The sequence below is a fragment of the Calypte anna genome, chromosome 1 (assembly GCF_003957555.1).
Source record: "Calypte anna isolate BGI_N300 chromosome 1, bCalAnn1_v1.p, whole genome shotgun sequence".
Classification (NCBI taxonomy): domain Eukaryota; kingdom Metazoa; phylum Chordata; class Aves; order Apodiformes; family Trochilidae; genus Calypte; species Calypte anna.
In genome coordinates this window covers 93,569,094-93,583,969 of record NC_044244.1, presented here as the reverse complement: position 1 = coordinate 93,583,969, position 14,876 = coordinate 93,569,094, and the positions used below count along the sequence as shown (strand labels likewise).

The 14,876-nt window shown below is 41.6% G+C and overlaps 1 protein-coding gene across 2 annotated transcripts in view; it reads right to left on the bottom strand.

Moving 5' to 3' along the window:
• PTGFRN (prostaglandin F2 receptor inhibitor) overlaps positions 1–14,876 on the bottom strand; it is a 68,416-nt gene that overhangs the window by 19,929 nt on the left and 33,611 nt on the right. The window contains exons 5-6 of one of the 2 annotated variants that reach the window (XM_030469004.1): positions 10,227–10,652; positions 3,060–3,479 (exon numbers count right to left, since the gene is read on the bottom strand). In XM_030469004.1, the coding sequence (XP_030324864.1) occupies positions 3,060–3,479; positions 10,227–10,652 (846 nt within the window). The remainder of the gene's footprint in view (positions 1–3,059; positions 3,480–10,226; positions 10,653–14,876) is intronic. The other variant, XM_030469005.1, reaches the window with a different exon arrangement.

Here is a 14,876-nt window from a genome sequence, read left to right as displayed (position 1 = left end):
AAATTGTACTGACTTATTATATGCCCCCTACCCCCAACAGTCACAGTCAAAATGCCTGTTACACTTTGAGAATCCCAAAAAGCCAGGAGTACTATTAGTGAGTCAATTGCACAATTAGAGAGAACACTCAAACTACTCCTCACCCATTCAGGCCACGATTTAGCAAAACAGTGCTCCCCAGTTTTTACTGTTACCTGAAGAGCTTCATGCCCCTCTGCTTTTTCTGAGCATTTCCTGTTTCTGCCCTCCAAATCTGGGAAGCCTCTCATTCTCTCTAGAAACAGCCACTGATCTCAGTAGGTCTGCCTTTCACCACTCCCACTACAGAAAATCTGGCACCAGCTTCTGTAGTGAAATGAGGCAACCCAGTGCCACTAATTGCCAGGCAGTGGGCATGAGCTTGTGTTAAGCCCACCTGTGCCTGATTAGGGTGGGCCCCCACTGCGCATGAGCCAGGGGGCCAATAAAAGGTGAGGCCTGGAGACACAGGTGGAGCTCAGTCCCGAGCTAGCCAGCGGAGGGGCCAGTTGCTCTTGGAGCAACAGCACCGATCCGGGCTAGTCAACTCTGAGAGCCATAGGCTTAGAGCATTGCTCATGAGTCTCTGCTGGAACACCTGGTTGGACCTTGAAGCACTGTTCCCTAAGAGAGGTTTGTCTTGCTACAAGCTTCTTTTTTTTGAAAAAAAAATCTGACAGCTGCATGTACCTCAGGATGGAAGACAAGGGTGTGATACCTGAGCTGTGCTTTAATACCTGCTCCACAACTTCGCCATTTACCACCAACTCCACAACTCTGTCAGTTTGCAGCAAAGACATTATACATCAAACAAAACCAAAGTAACACACAAAACATCTTCTGTCTTGTATACCCAATTCCAGAAACTATTCCAAATAATAGCTCCAGTTAGTCCTTTCTAAGTGTTCTCATCACATCCTCATCGTTCCCAAAGGTGATTGTCCAGGAAGGATATCCGAGTAAAAACTGAAGGACAAAAAGTTCATTCACCAATTTAAAAAAGTATTTCAAGACAGATTTCGCTATGTGCCAAAATTTTGGGAAATAGCTCTCCGGTAAATTATGCCTGGGATCTTGTTTCTCTCCTCATTCTTTTGCAAAGAGTGAAAGGCTCACAGAGCTTCAGGATTATACCTTCCCCTGCTCCAGCCTTGCTACTGGAAATTCACACATCCCCAGAGCAGGGCTACAAGCTGCCTCCCTTTTTTTCTCTATAGGCCAGAAATTGTGTCTGGGAGTAGAGTAACAGCAAAAAGAAGACCACAAGATGCGTATTTTCCTTCCTTGCATAGTTCACAGGTTTCCCTCTGAACAATGGATACCGATAGCATGCTATCAATTTTTTCTGGATGGGAGTTCAAAGTGACATAACACAAGCAACATTGGAAGAGTCACCAACCACCACAGCTGTGCAGGAAAGACTCCACATAAGAGCTAGAAGGGAGAGGGTTGGGGCAGATTTCATACTTGGTGGCTTCTTGCATTGCCCTTTTGCCAACACTGCTCACCCACTGTGTCTGACCCAGATATCAAGAGTAATAAAACTATAACTATATCTCATTAAGCTATCTTGAGAAGAAAAGAAATCTACAGCAGTATTCAGCTGTGACAATGCTGCTCTAAGAGGGATTTGGAACACAGGGAACTAACAGATTATTTTCAGAACAGTTACTTAGCAGAAAACTAAGCAAAATGTCAACCAGAAATTACTTAGAAGAGTCAATGTCCTTTCTCTGGCCACGTTAGGTCAGGCTGTACCTTCATTAGGGTTTGTTTCAGGATGCTACATTTGAAAGCTGCTTACAAAGTGATGGTCTCATTCCAAGGCTGTCTCCCTCTGTGCAGCCTTTGTCCTTTTCCCAGTGTGCCTAGGATAATGGAGTGCAGCTGCTAGAAATCATCTCATAGAGACTTATTACCTTAGCTACAGATGCAACTGGAAGTTGGGATGCTCTTTCCTAGTCTCAGACACATCTTCTAAAATCCCCTACAGCCCCACTATTAGAAGCAGAATAACTCACATGAAGAACCAGGGATGCGAGATGAGACCTCCCAAGCTCTGCTTTTGAATAGGAATGGAGGAGTGCAGGAGGTTTGAGACAAAAGCAGCTAACTACAAAGCTCAAACAAAAGACACACTTTTGGGCTACTCCAATGGCTCCTCAAAACTGCTAAAGTCATCAGCTTGGTTTTATCAAATCATGAGATCAAGCCTTCATTCCTAAGTATACTACCATTATGAAAAACAACTCTACAGTACTTCCCATCCACACAGCATGATAGGACTTAACATGCACCTCTGATAATCCAAACGAATCCTGTGCCACTCTCCCACTCCCTAACAAAATACCAGGACAAGAACGCTTCATTAGAAAAATCTAAACAGGCAGGCTAAGTTACACTTGAATGTGAGGGTTTCAGCAAGGATAAGAGGAACAGGACAAGCTTCTGATACTGAAACTCATCACAGTTTGCAGAGCTCTGTAGTCCATCCACAGGGGGCCTCTAAGGTCTTCCAGTGGCAAGATACAACGGCTGAGTTGGCTGAAATGTTACCATTACCTTGATCTGACCACTTTCTGTGATAACAACTGTGGGAAGGAGTGCCCAGGCAATTTAATGTTATGCTAATCTAATCTGGTTTGGAACAGAAGTCTAGTTTATATTAATGTTCTTCCAGAGCAGCCAGTACATCTAACAGCAATCTAGTGATAAAGCTGAGAAACTCAGTAGCAGTTATTCCACACTGAAAACCAGCTCTGAGCCTGCAGGACCATAAAAACTGCATTAGTCAAGAAAACCCCAGGGGTTATGAATTAATGAATTAACAGCCATTTGTTGAACATCTTGGTAAAGAATCAATAGCACAAAGGACACAAATACCACCAAAAGAGACAAAGCTCCCAGTCTTTATAACATTTGGAGACCCCTTTCATGTTTGAAAGAGTAGGTATTTCTCAAAGACAGGGAAATCCCTGAGAGACCATCAAAGAGCTTCCCCTTTCTGGCTCAGATACACAGATGCCAGATTCTATACCAACCTGATGTCTGGAAGTCTATCTGGATAGGGTTGGATAACCCATTCACTGCTTCACGCCACATGCCACCACCACCTGGAGACCAGGCAGTCACCACACAGCGATACAGCCCAGCATCAGAAATCTGTGTCTGATACATTCTGTAGCGGAACTCATTCTCCTGGACCTTCTCCAGAACCACGCCATCCACTCGAGTCTGGTCTGTCCAGTCTTCAAGCCGCACTACTGAATCCTGGTTCAAGGAGATTATACGAGTGGTTCCATTGGGATTTGACTGATCTGTTAGTGGCTTCTCAGCTGTAATAAGGACAGAATAGCGTGGCGTCTTGATGTTTTTCGAAGACACTTTGCATGTCATCTCAAAGGTATGGCCTGCTACAAAGAATGGCTTCAATTTCACAGCCTCCACTGTAAGCGTGTAATCTGAAGAGGGAAGGAAATAAGCAGCAAGAGAGAGGTTAATAAATAGATGCAAATATTCTTGCAGTACCTTTGAATCTAGACGATTACAAATAAGCAAATTACTTTTTCTGGGGAGACCAATTCCAGGACATATCTAAATGCATATGACATCCCAGAACAACGTTCAACTGTGCACACACACAAGTACACAACAGTTTGGGGTCAAAATGCAAGAAGTCAGACAAACATCAAATACTGAACAGATAATGCAAAACACAGTTCATAATGTGACAGGAACTCCAGGAGTTTTTTATTCTGGAATAGAAGTATCAGTCCAACAAGATTCAAGAGTCCCAGTTTTACATTGGATCTAGAAGAGCACACTCAGCGACAAGGTGCAAGGAAACTGCTGAAATTCTCATTACAAGTGACAAAAGCTGTCACTACAAGAATTGGCAGTACTTATCTTAGCTGTTTTTATTTCCCCAAAAAATTCACCTTAACGGCAGTCCAGACACAGTCAGCTGTACTCCCAAGATCAATTGAAACTGCATAACAAAAAAGCTGGCAGTAACACAGGAAATATCCATCCACAGCACACCCATACACACACCTCCGTGTTGAAAGTATTTTGTATACCTCTGCTTCCAAATGGGCTTTTCTTCATTGCTTCTCATGCATTCACCTGAGTACAAGCCAATCAGAAGCCTTGATGTTTCCCAACAGCCCATCTGACATCAAGAATGCCAGCAACACTCATTTTCCTTTCTTCAGCATACTCCAATTCTGCTGGCTCCTCAATCACACCAATCCCTTAATTACAGGGTTTGGGAAAACTATACATCTAGGAGCACAGCCTCAAGATACAAAAAATACAAGCTCACAGTAAGAAATTGAAAAAAAAAATTAGGAGTGACTGAAATCAGAACGAGGAAAAAAAAGGAAAAGGAGTTGCTAGTTTCCTGGCACTGTGATGAAGAGATGTCCCACATGCTCAGAGGAAAGGGGCAAAACACACAGCTCACAGCTACTTCCCAAAGTAGCAGTATGACATTAATTCAGACAGTCCAACTACCTGGTTTTATGCTACCTATTTTCCCTTCTGCCCCTTATAAAAACAAGTGTAAACACAAAGAAAACAGGACAAAACAAACAAACTCCAACCCAGCTACACAGATCACCTTCATGCAAGGTGAAACTTCTCAGGAAAAGGGAAATGAGCAATGGCAAGATTGTTACACATTCCCAAAAACTGAACCAAATGCAGTAATATTTATGCCCTCTCCACAAAAGCAACAAGATACTTGTCAAGATTACATTTTGCAGTGTTTTGCCTTCAAGCAGCAGTTTTCACAACAAGTAAACACAGCCTAGAGGATGAGAAACCCGGTATGACAGCTTTAACTCGGTAGTCTATAAAGCAGATCACAGTACAAATCTATATAAAGAAACAGCAGGAGCAGGGAAGGCTGAGCTGTTTCTAGTGGTCTAGCTGAGCACAAAATTACTTGATACTCCACACCAACATCCCCAACCCCCACATCCACCCACTAAGGAAGTGGGAATAACAGAGTTGCACATTTAGGCATTCAGGTTACAATCACAGCTAAAGTTACACACAGAGTTGTTCTTTGCTCCCGTGTACAACAGCTCATCATGCATCTAACTCTAGATTTCAAATCCATTTTTTCCTCATTCTGTGTCCATACAATTCTAGACATAAGAATCTTCATAAGGTTGCAGCATTTAGAAATCCAGCAGACACCAGCTTGCCACATATTTTAGGACTCTAATAGACAACTATATTTTTGCCCCAAAAGCAGAAGCACAGTTTGCTGTACTTCTCTACCACTTTTCACGGTTATGTTGCATTTGATCTCTCATACATACGCTTAAAATACACACCCACATGATCAGAACAGTATGGTAGTAGCCAAGAAACAACTCTCCCTACTAATGCCTTATTTCAGCTACTCTCTGATCACAAGTCAAGCAGCAGCAGTACACAGGGTAGTGTCTTGACACCAGTAAGGACAGGGTAATTTCTTCTTAGACATTCTTCCTTGACTTCCCATTGGAGGACAAGAAAAAAAATATGCTGCTTTTAACCAATTAGTTTTTCTAAAGAAAATGAGGAAGGAGTGGTGACAGTATGGGATAGCAGCATGAATGTCATCCTGTAGAATTTGTGGAGAGAACATGAGACTTAGAGATGTAGCTACAGAACAGTGGTAGAATTCAAAAGGGTTAGAAATTAGAATGCTGAACAGAGAACAGGGAGATATTCTTATGAAGGTCCTTTCAAAGGCTTTTTCTACCTTTTAAACACACAAAATTCCTTAGAGTGGATCAATGTAACTGGCAGAGGCATCTCCTCTTCCATGAGACCGTAAGAAATGCAGACCAGAATAGAGGAAGGGACACAAAAAGGAGCACATAGAGTTGCTGAGTGTTTCTTGTTGCAAGAAAGTCCGAAAAGATCAAAGAAACATTTCTGAATCTTCAATAATGTTGAAGATCTGTGTATGTAGTAAAGTAAAGCAATCAAAAAGCCCCATATCCTATCAGAAAAAGCCTGGATGTCCATTTTTAGCAATATAGTTCTGTGTCAAAACTGTTCTTCTTCAGTAGCAGTAGATAAAATGTAATAAGCACTCCATCACCCCCACCTAGAAATGCATGTAGTTGTCCCTGTGTGTAACAGTGACCAATATGGGAAAAAGAAGAAACCAGAGATTTGATCTATTCTATTGATCAACTTCTATTAGAAATAAAAGTAATCTGCAAAAAATGTTAGGCAGGGAAGTTTTTTTCATGCTTCCTATGTTAACAGAAACTACTCATCTGATCTTACAGCATCAGATGGGCCAGACAGGTTGAAGAACACTGTCTTGTAAGAACTGCATCGTAAGATCTCATTGCTAATCTTCTAAGAACTGCCAAGAAGGCAAGGCCTGTATCTTGACCACTACCCTGCACACTTGCCTCTTCACACACACACACACACACACACACACACACACACACACACACACACCTGCAATCCCATGCAGAGTCTCACCTCCTTCTTGTACAGCTCCATGAATGAAAAGCACAATAAAACACACCACAGTCTGTCATATACAGGAGCCTGCAGTCAGCAGAGTTTATGTTGGAAAGTGGTAGGGCAAGAGATCCTAAGTAAACAAAACCCAAAGCTTATAACCAGTTTGGGCATCACTCCAAGACAAAAGGGCTAGCAGCAGAAGAAACCCTATCCAAGTGATTCAGATAAATTTGAGTAATAAACTGTACTTTGGAGCCTGGCAATGCCTATGCCTTCCATCATTGGCCACTCCAAGTACTTAAGCTACACTATAATTACCTTCCTCTCTACCACAAAATGCATGCTCATATTCAAGAGTACTTTCTGGGTAGTGTTAAAAAAAAAAAAAAAAAAGTTTTTCACCTAATCTAAGACACTCAAATTTCTAAAAAAGCCTAACAGCTACAGGGGCAAGGAGACTTCAGCCTAACAGCTACAGGGGCAAGGAGACTTCAGCCTAACAGCTACAGGGGCAAGGAGACTTCAGCAAACTGCAGACACCTTCCCTGCACTCCAGCTCTGGATGGAAAAGCAGAACAATGGCTCCAGCTGCTACTAACCTCAGAGCCTCACATCTCATGAGCAGCCTCAAGTAACACCATCTCAATGTTCATTAAGTCTTCTTAATCCCTCAGTGCACTAGCTAGATTGCAAGTACAGGGAATGCAACAGACATTAAGGTAAATGACAGCTTTGTCTTCAAAGGAGAAGGAGACTATACAATACCCTAAGGTACAATTGTAGCCCCACCAGCTCTGATACCAAGAGCTCTGAAAATACAACAGGCACACTAAGGCCAACACCACAGCCTGATACACATCTGTACAACCCAACAGCTCTCCCTTATAGCTGCACACACACAACTAGATCAACAAAACTGGCCTGCTGCCCTGCCAAGCAGAAAGCCTAAACACTTCACCCTCAAGCAGCCATGGGCATGAAAAACTCAGCCCCCCCCCGACTGGGGCTTGTACACCTAACTTAATGCACCTTCTTGTACCTACACCCAAAATGGCATGTACACCTGGCAGCTTGGTGCCACAGGTATGGGAATATCTTTGCTCAGGAGGAACTGCATGGCTGTACTATGCAGCGTCTATTATACATCAGCAATGGTAAAGACAAGAAGGTAGCAGAAATACCATCTTTTCTCTATTCCCAGGACTTTCTGAAAGATGAAGATGCCCTTGCTCCCAGTTATATGCGATTGGAGGGCCTGGACAAGCATTTAGGACAAGTAGTATTGTGTTAAATACAATTATTTTGTAAATTAAAGACAGAAGTATTACCAAAACTGCAAATAATAGTACCTATGGGATTTGGAATTTCAATTAAAAGATAATATTCTCTTTCACAAGTAATTCAACACAGATCCAGTGTTGACAACACCAGCTTAGGAAATAAGCACCAATTCTGCACTACACTGCAAACAGCAACTATGCTTTAAATGTAGGCAGTACTCACACAATAAAAAAACTATCCAATTTTTTTCTGGGCTGAAAATCTTCTACAGAGACAGACAAAAAATATTTTGTCTTTGTCACCTTGGTGGGGCAGAGAGTAGAAGAATGAGAGGAAGACACAAATCAGGCACATCATGACAAAAACAAGGATGATCTATAATAGCAATTGGCTACATTTGCAAAGCTGAGTAAGCAGAAAAACACATGAGCATTATTGGTCCCAACAGAATAAAACAGAAAAAAGAGATTAAAAAGACAAGTTAAAATGGGCAAACATACAACTTATTATAGAACACACACAAAAAGGACTTTTACATCTTTACATAATGCTTACATTTCAAGCAAAGGCTTTCCTTATCCTTAACACCCTTGGACACAATGTAAAACCGTTTCTCCTTTCTCAAAATCTCAGAACAATCTTTTCCAAAGCAGGATTTCTCCAAAGTCCTCCCCTGCCCCAAGCGCTGCTCTGAAGTTAACACAGATGATGCGAGTAATGAAATAGCTGCAAGAAAGCCTCTATGCAGGCACAAGCTATCCAAGGAAGAGGCAAATTTCTGTTCTCTCCTTAGGCAAACACATGGGAGCCTGGCTGCTCAATTTTATAAGCACTGGGAGCAGATAGGGACTCAAATCACCAGAGATACTTGTCAAAACAACAGTCAAGAGAGCAAAGGCAGCAGCAGATTAACTCCTTCATACATGCTGGCTAACACACTGGGCTCACAGCCAAGTCTGGAGCTCATATGAATAGGGTATGGCAGGGGACAGAGGACGCAGAGAAAGGCATTTGGGGCCAGAGTGTTGGAAAAGCATAGGGAGAGCATGAAATGGGGGAAATCAAACCCATATATTGCCCCTCCCTTCTTACATACCTATAACATGGTTTTTTTTTCAGGAAAAGGTGTTTGTTAGAGCTCACTTGCACATCATAAATCCCCCAATTCCAAGCTTTGACAGCAAAATGTACTTTTCAGCATGGGGACTATAACATTTACTTCTGTGTTGCAAAATAAGCAGAGTTTTTGGAATAAAACCAGAAATAAGGGAATGTTCACACCTGTCACGGTTTGTTTTCCCTCGGAAATGTCAACACAGTCTGAGACTTTTCAACTCCAGCTGGTCTCTAGCTGCTCTGAAAGCAATGATCCATTACGCGTGCATGCACATACACACACTTCGTGTTGTGGCATAACAACTGAACTAATTGTGACCAGCATTCAGCATTAATGGTACTGTTCCTGGTGGAGAAGCTAGTTTCAGCAGGGAAAAAAAAAATGACCTTTTTGTGGACTATGCTTGGTCTGGGAACAAAAGGAATACTAAACAAGCTGCCCAACATTTCTCTCTCCATTGAAGCAGAACAACAGCAGAAACTCCAGTTTGCTCTTTAGATTATTCTCAAACAACTTTAAACTGATTTTAAACTACTTGTATCTGAAATATAGTTCTCCATCTGTAACTGCCTAAGCTAGACTGTTAAGCAAATCTATCAGGATAAACACAGCTTAGCTAAACACAGATTTTTGCCAAAGACATTACACATCACTGCATTCCTTCTATCCCTGTCTGACCCTCTTGTATGACTTCACACCTGAGCCAAAACAGTATCTCACTCTACAGGACATCCAGGATACATACACCCATTTTACATCAGCATTAAGTGATTCAGGTAACTCTATTCAGCTTGTAAGAAATGCTCCCAGGGTCAGTTTAAATACTGACCAGAGCTGATTCACTTCTGCCTAAAAAATGCCCAGTGCCTTCTAAACACGGGCTTGCAGAAGAAAGAAAATTCTCAAACTGGCAGACAGAAAAGACTTTAAAAGTGAGTGACATTCCTCTTTTCACCCCAAGACAATCCTGTTGCTAGCAGTAAGACATCCCAGAGAGACTAAAATACTACCAAGTCATGAAACAGTGTTATGACTGCTGGATGACACCCCTGCCACAACCATAGCCCCACTGAGCACATACCAATCAGACTATCTCTACTTTGGACTTCAACTCCGAACTGTTGGACTAAGCTGTGAGTGCTGCTAAGCAGTTGCCTCCCTCCCAAATAAGAGGCCTTTACACAAGGTAATGGTGTTTTCTGTTGTACATAAACACTGAACCCCATTTCCAAAGCCCACTCGCAAGTCTTCTACCTGACAGACCTACTTAAGAGAAAACTATCTCAGATCCAGGTCTTTTAGCAAATAGGCAAAATGCTCCTACCTTGTGTAGCCCAGAAAATGCGGACGGATGCAGAAGTCACTTCTTTGCTCTTTACCCAGCTGTTGTTGCGGTGCCTACTCCATGCAGAGATGACACAGAAATAATCTCCTCTGTCACTTTCTGATGTCCACTGGATTCGTAAACTGAAAGTGTCAACAGCCTTCTTAAAGAAGATTATTTCTCCATTCTGAGACCGCTCTCTGTTCCTGTCCCCAAGCAGCAGAGTCCAGTCTGCATCCATCGTGGCCAGGAGTTCCTCCATCACCACATCATCACTGCGCAGGCGCTGCCTGTAGTACCAGGAAACCGTGAAGCGGATGTTTGCTTCGGTGTCCTGGGCATTTGTGATCCTGCAATTGAGCTCTGTGGGGTCATCAGAAAACTTGGGTGTTTTAGAGGCATTCAGAAACACCTCGTAGTCTGGCTCTGCACAGGAGGAAACCCAGAAGAAAGATGTTAGAAGCTGCAAGCAGAAGGGAAAAAGTGCCAGAGCTTATTCAGAGATACTACTAACTTTAACTTTCAGTCTGTTAAATCACCCAATCTAGAAGCCAAGTACCAAAATATCCATTTTTCTCACAAGACCTGAAGACTGAGAACTTGGACTCCAGCTCACAGACTTGTGCCAAATCTGGCACAAGTAGCCCTAGGCCTGCATTTCCAAACAAGATCTTTTGATTCATATACATGGCCAGACCATTTCAGAAAACTTAACTTTGCCAACTTAGTTCCTGCCTTCCTTAGGTCTGGCCCCCATGAACTGAAGCATGTAGGTTGAGCTTCAACTCAGTCACCTTTTCCACCTGTTCAAACACCTGGGGCAGCCTGCAGCAAGAGCAGACTGGCTATTCTCTAGCTTGGACTGACCAGATACATCCCATTTCCAGTTTCTCTCCACTTTAAGAGGCTATTTCCTGCCCTGAAATGCCTTCTTTTCCACACTTAACCATGCCATCTTGTCTCTACAATATGGTTTAAGAATATTTTACATAAATCAGTCCAAAAGCTAAACACCTCACACACACACACACACACACACAAAAAAAAAAAAAAAAACAGCCACAGGCAGCATCAACAGCAGGCAGCATAATAAACACTAAAGTTAAGAGTCAAAGATGTGTAGATCAGAAGAGCTTCAGTCTGGACAGAGAAGTACATGCTGTACAGCTGTAAGGCTGGAATACATCAAGCTCGAAAAGAAATGCCTGAAATTCATGGGTTAAAAATGGAGCTGTTGTATTTAAATCTGAAATAGCTGGCTGTCCAAAGCCTAGAAGAGATAAGGCAGCCACATGAGTATTTTCTCTCAGACTACAGAGATAGTAAAAGAAAAAGATTACAAGAACCTCACACCATGAATACATATTTATTTACTAATGTTAGAATATTTTTTCCATCTTGCTGTCTGCTATAATTCAGAAAAAAAAGACTAGCTTTCCAACTGTTCAGCCAATACTCATCACATGGCTTTTACATTGTAAGTATATTCAGCACTCTATATTTATTTCTTGCTTTATGTTTTATTTGGCATTTTGCCCTCCTAGAAACAATTAACTGAAGCTATAATTGGGACAGAGAAGGCAATCCAAATCTAAAACTTGAGCTTAGCTCTCCAATGCACCAAGATAATAAAGCATCTTAATAGAACTGCTATGCAAACTGCGCACATGCACTTTTGGACTTCTGATGCAAAGGATAAAAACAATTGTATCAAGAAAGCTGCCTGCTGCTACATCAGCTTGTATAAACAAGCTCTCACCATTAAGTGTTACACATGCAGTGTCCTTGCATCTAGCAAGAACAAGGTCATTGATACGCACTAGACGCTAGAGTGACTTTCTGCAGGGTTAGGTAACACCCAAACAGTACTGTTTACGGAAGTCCAATGAACATTAGATTTCCACTCATTTTAAGCACAAGACAAAATATGAAAACGCACACAATTCCTATGCTCCAACCAAAGCATATATTATTAATGGTGAAAAAAAATTACTTTTGGTATAAGTCCCCACAGATCCTACAGCTACATTCCTCTTCCTGTTTCATTCACAAAAGACTAGTCTTCTCCAGGACCTCATGACATATTGCTCACTCTGCAATTTTCTTAGAATTTGCCATCTCCCTCCCCCCCCCCTAAAAAAAGGCTTCTAGAACTAATTAATATTTTCACAGCAAAGACTATGAAAATTGAATTTTCTCTAGACAGTAATACATGAATGAAAAAGCTGCAAGAAACTCTACTTCCTATAAAATCAATTCAGATTCGTTTTACTTGTGGATGGAGCTATGAACGCTAAGAAGAGAGTTTTGTCTTTGACAGCACCACTCCAGATAGGCACCTCAGCCTGACAGACACTCAAACAGAGGATTTAGAAAGAATAAAAGGCTGGCTGGATAAATCTCATTCCTCCTGTCAGCTGTCAAAGAACTGCCTCACTGACAGTTCAATGACTTAATATTCCAGCAGCTCTTGACTTCCACAAAGGAGGAGGAGCTGGTGAATTCTGGATGCAGTTGAAAACCTCAAATGCTGAGAATTTGTTCTTCTTTCCTTTGCACTAACAACCAAGCACCTTGCTAAAGAGGAGATTTTATTCTCTCCTGTTTATAAATAACATCAAACTGGAATGGAAAAAGTAAGCAATAGTCCTACAGGTACAGGCACCAAAAGAGAGCACATGAACATGCAGTGAATCTGTGAAAGCAGAAACCTGTGTGCATACATGCACATGCACACAATAGGGAGAGGAGGGAACACTCACAAATTGACTGTGCAATTGCAAATGGCTGAATGAGGACAGGAAGCAACATACATCACTTGCACACACGTTACGAGTCTACTTGGAAACGGTCACGGCTCAACTGCTCTGTACAATGCTATAATGCAAAATTTAAAGTCATTGTCACTGGGATTTAACCTTGTGACACAGCTATTTATTTCTGAAAACAAGGGTTCTGAGCAGGATCTCTAGATGCTGGCCTTATTCAGTACTTTTATGCTGGAGGAGCTCTGCCTTTGTAACTGCACAGTGCCACTAATTTCTGATGACAAGAGGCTCTGAATGGGTACATTGAGAGGATTTAGGCCTGGATATTTGCATCCAGTGAGAGTTGGGAATAAACACCAAGGACTACAGTTCTGCCAGTTCTCCCCCAGCTCACATCTAGGCCCATTCACATTTCCACCACAACTGATACTTTGTCAATTTTAGTAGATGGAGATACTGTAACTACAGCATCCTGTACCACTCTGAGTTTTACTGCCTGGTGAAACACTTTTTGGTGTTCACCATTGGTAAAATGGTGAACATTTTACTACCCTGAGTAAAATGAAGCTATTCTCTCCCCAGGGTTAAACTAGATGACAGGACAGGTAGGCTGACATACAGGCTTTTTAGAAGTTTTGCTGGACTTCCATTTTTAGTACTCCTCCTAAGAAACTTTAGTTCTAAGGATATTTTCATAGAGAGAGACCTCCAAATCCAGATGGTCTAAAAAAATCTGGTCCAGCCAAGATAGCACAAGGTAAAAGCTTTAATATCTGCAGCATGCATTAGAGACGGTGGAACTCCAAAACAGACTTGGCCTGTTTTGGCCAGACTGACCCTGGGAAAAGGGTGTGGTGAAAGATACTGTCAACCTGCTTTATAAGGACTGGTAGGTCAGATAAGCCTGTTGAATCTCTTACCCACTGCTTCTGTTCCTCATTCAGTCATCAAGTCTTAAATGAGCAACTGTTAAACAGTGCTGCTTCTAACCATCCCCTTGCAAGAAAAATGTGGACACTGATGGTATTAGGTGGTAAAAAGGGAAAGCTACCAAGAACAGCTCAGGCATAAAGAAAGGAGATAGAGATCATCACTTTCTGTTGAAGTAGATTTTTTTTCCCCCACTGCAGAAATGCTTTCTGCAGAAATGCTGAAGTAACACATGGAAGCCATAACTTCAAGCGCACAAATAGTCTTTTTATTTTTTTTTTTAAGTCAAAAAGCTAAAAAATCACTCATGTCTACGACTGATCAAAAAAGCGCCATACTGGGTGGGGTGTAAATACTGCAGCATCATCAGTTTTAGTGTCCGCTATGCTAATCAACATTTAGCATTAAGTTAGTCACGTGACAGGTCTCTCCCATTTAGTCACAATATGTAACAGCTATGTGACTTAGTCTCTTAAAATGGGCTTGTATTTTGAAGGAAAATAATAAAAAAATTCTATTTGTCATGTTCCATTCTAAATCCATCAGTAGGACTTGGTGTCTCTATAGTGATTAAATAACAAAACAAAAACCCAGCACCTTTGCAAGTTATTAAGAGTTCATCAGGAACTTTACATTATAAATAATTTTTATGATATACAAATCAATAAACATTAGGGAAAGCATCTGATATCACTGTGATCAGAGCTCAGAGAGAATGTCTGTTGCTGGATCACAGCCTGCTACTGGTATGAGGGAGGTGAAAGGGGACAACATGACAATGGGGACAGCTTTAGCCACCTGGAAAACAAGCTTTTAAGTTCCACTTCCCAGCTGCAGATTGTTCAATGACAAAAGAAAATCTGGGACATGAGGTAAAATCCTACAATATACAAACCCCAAAATCCTATAGGGTAGATCAGAATTTTTATATGTGATAGATAGCTTAAGTATA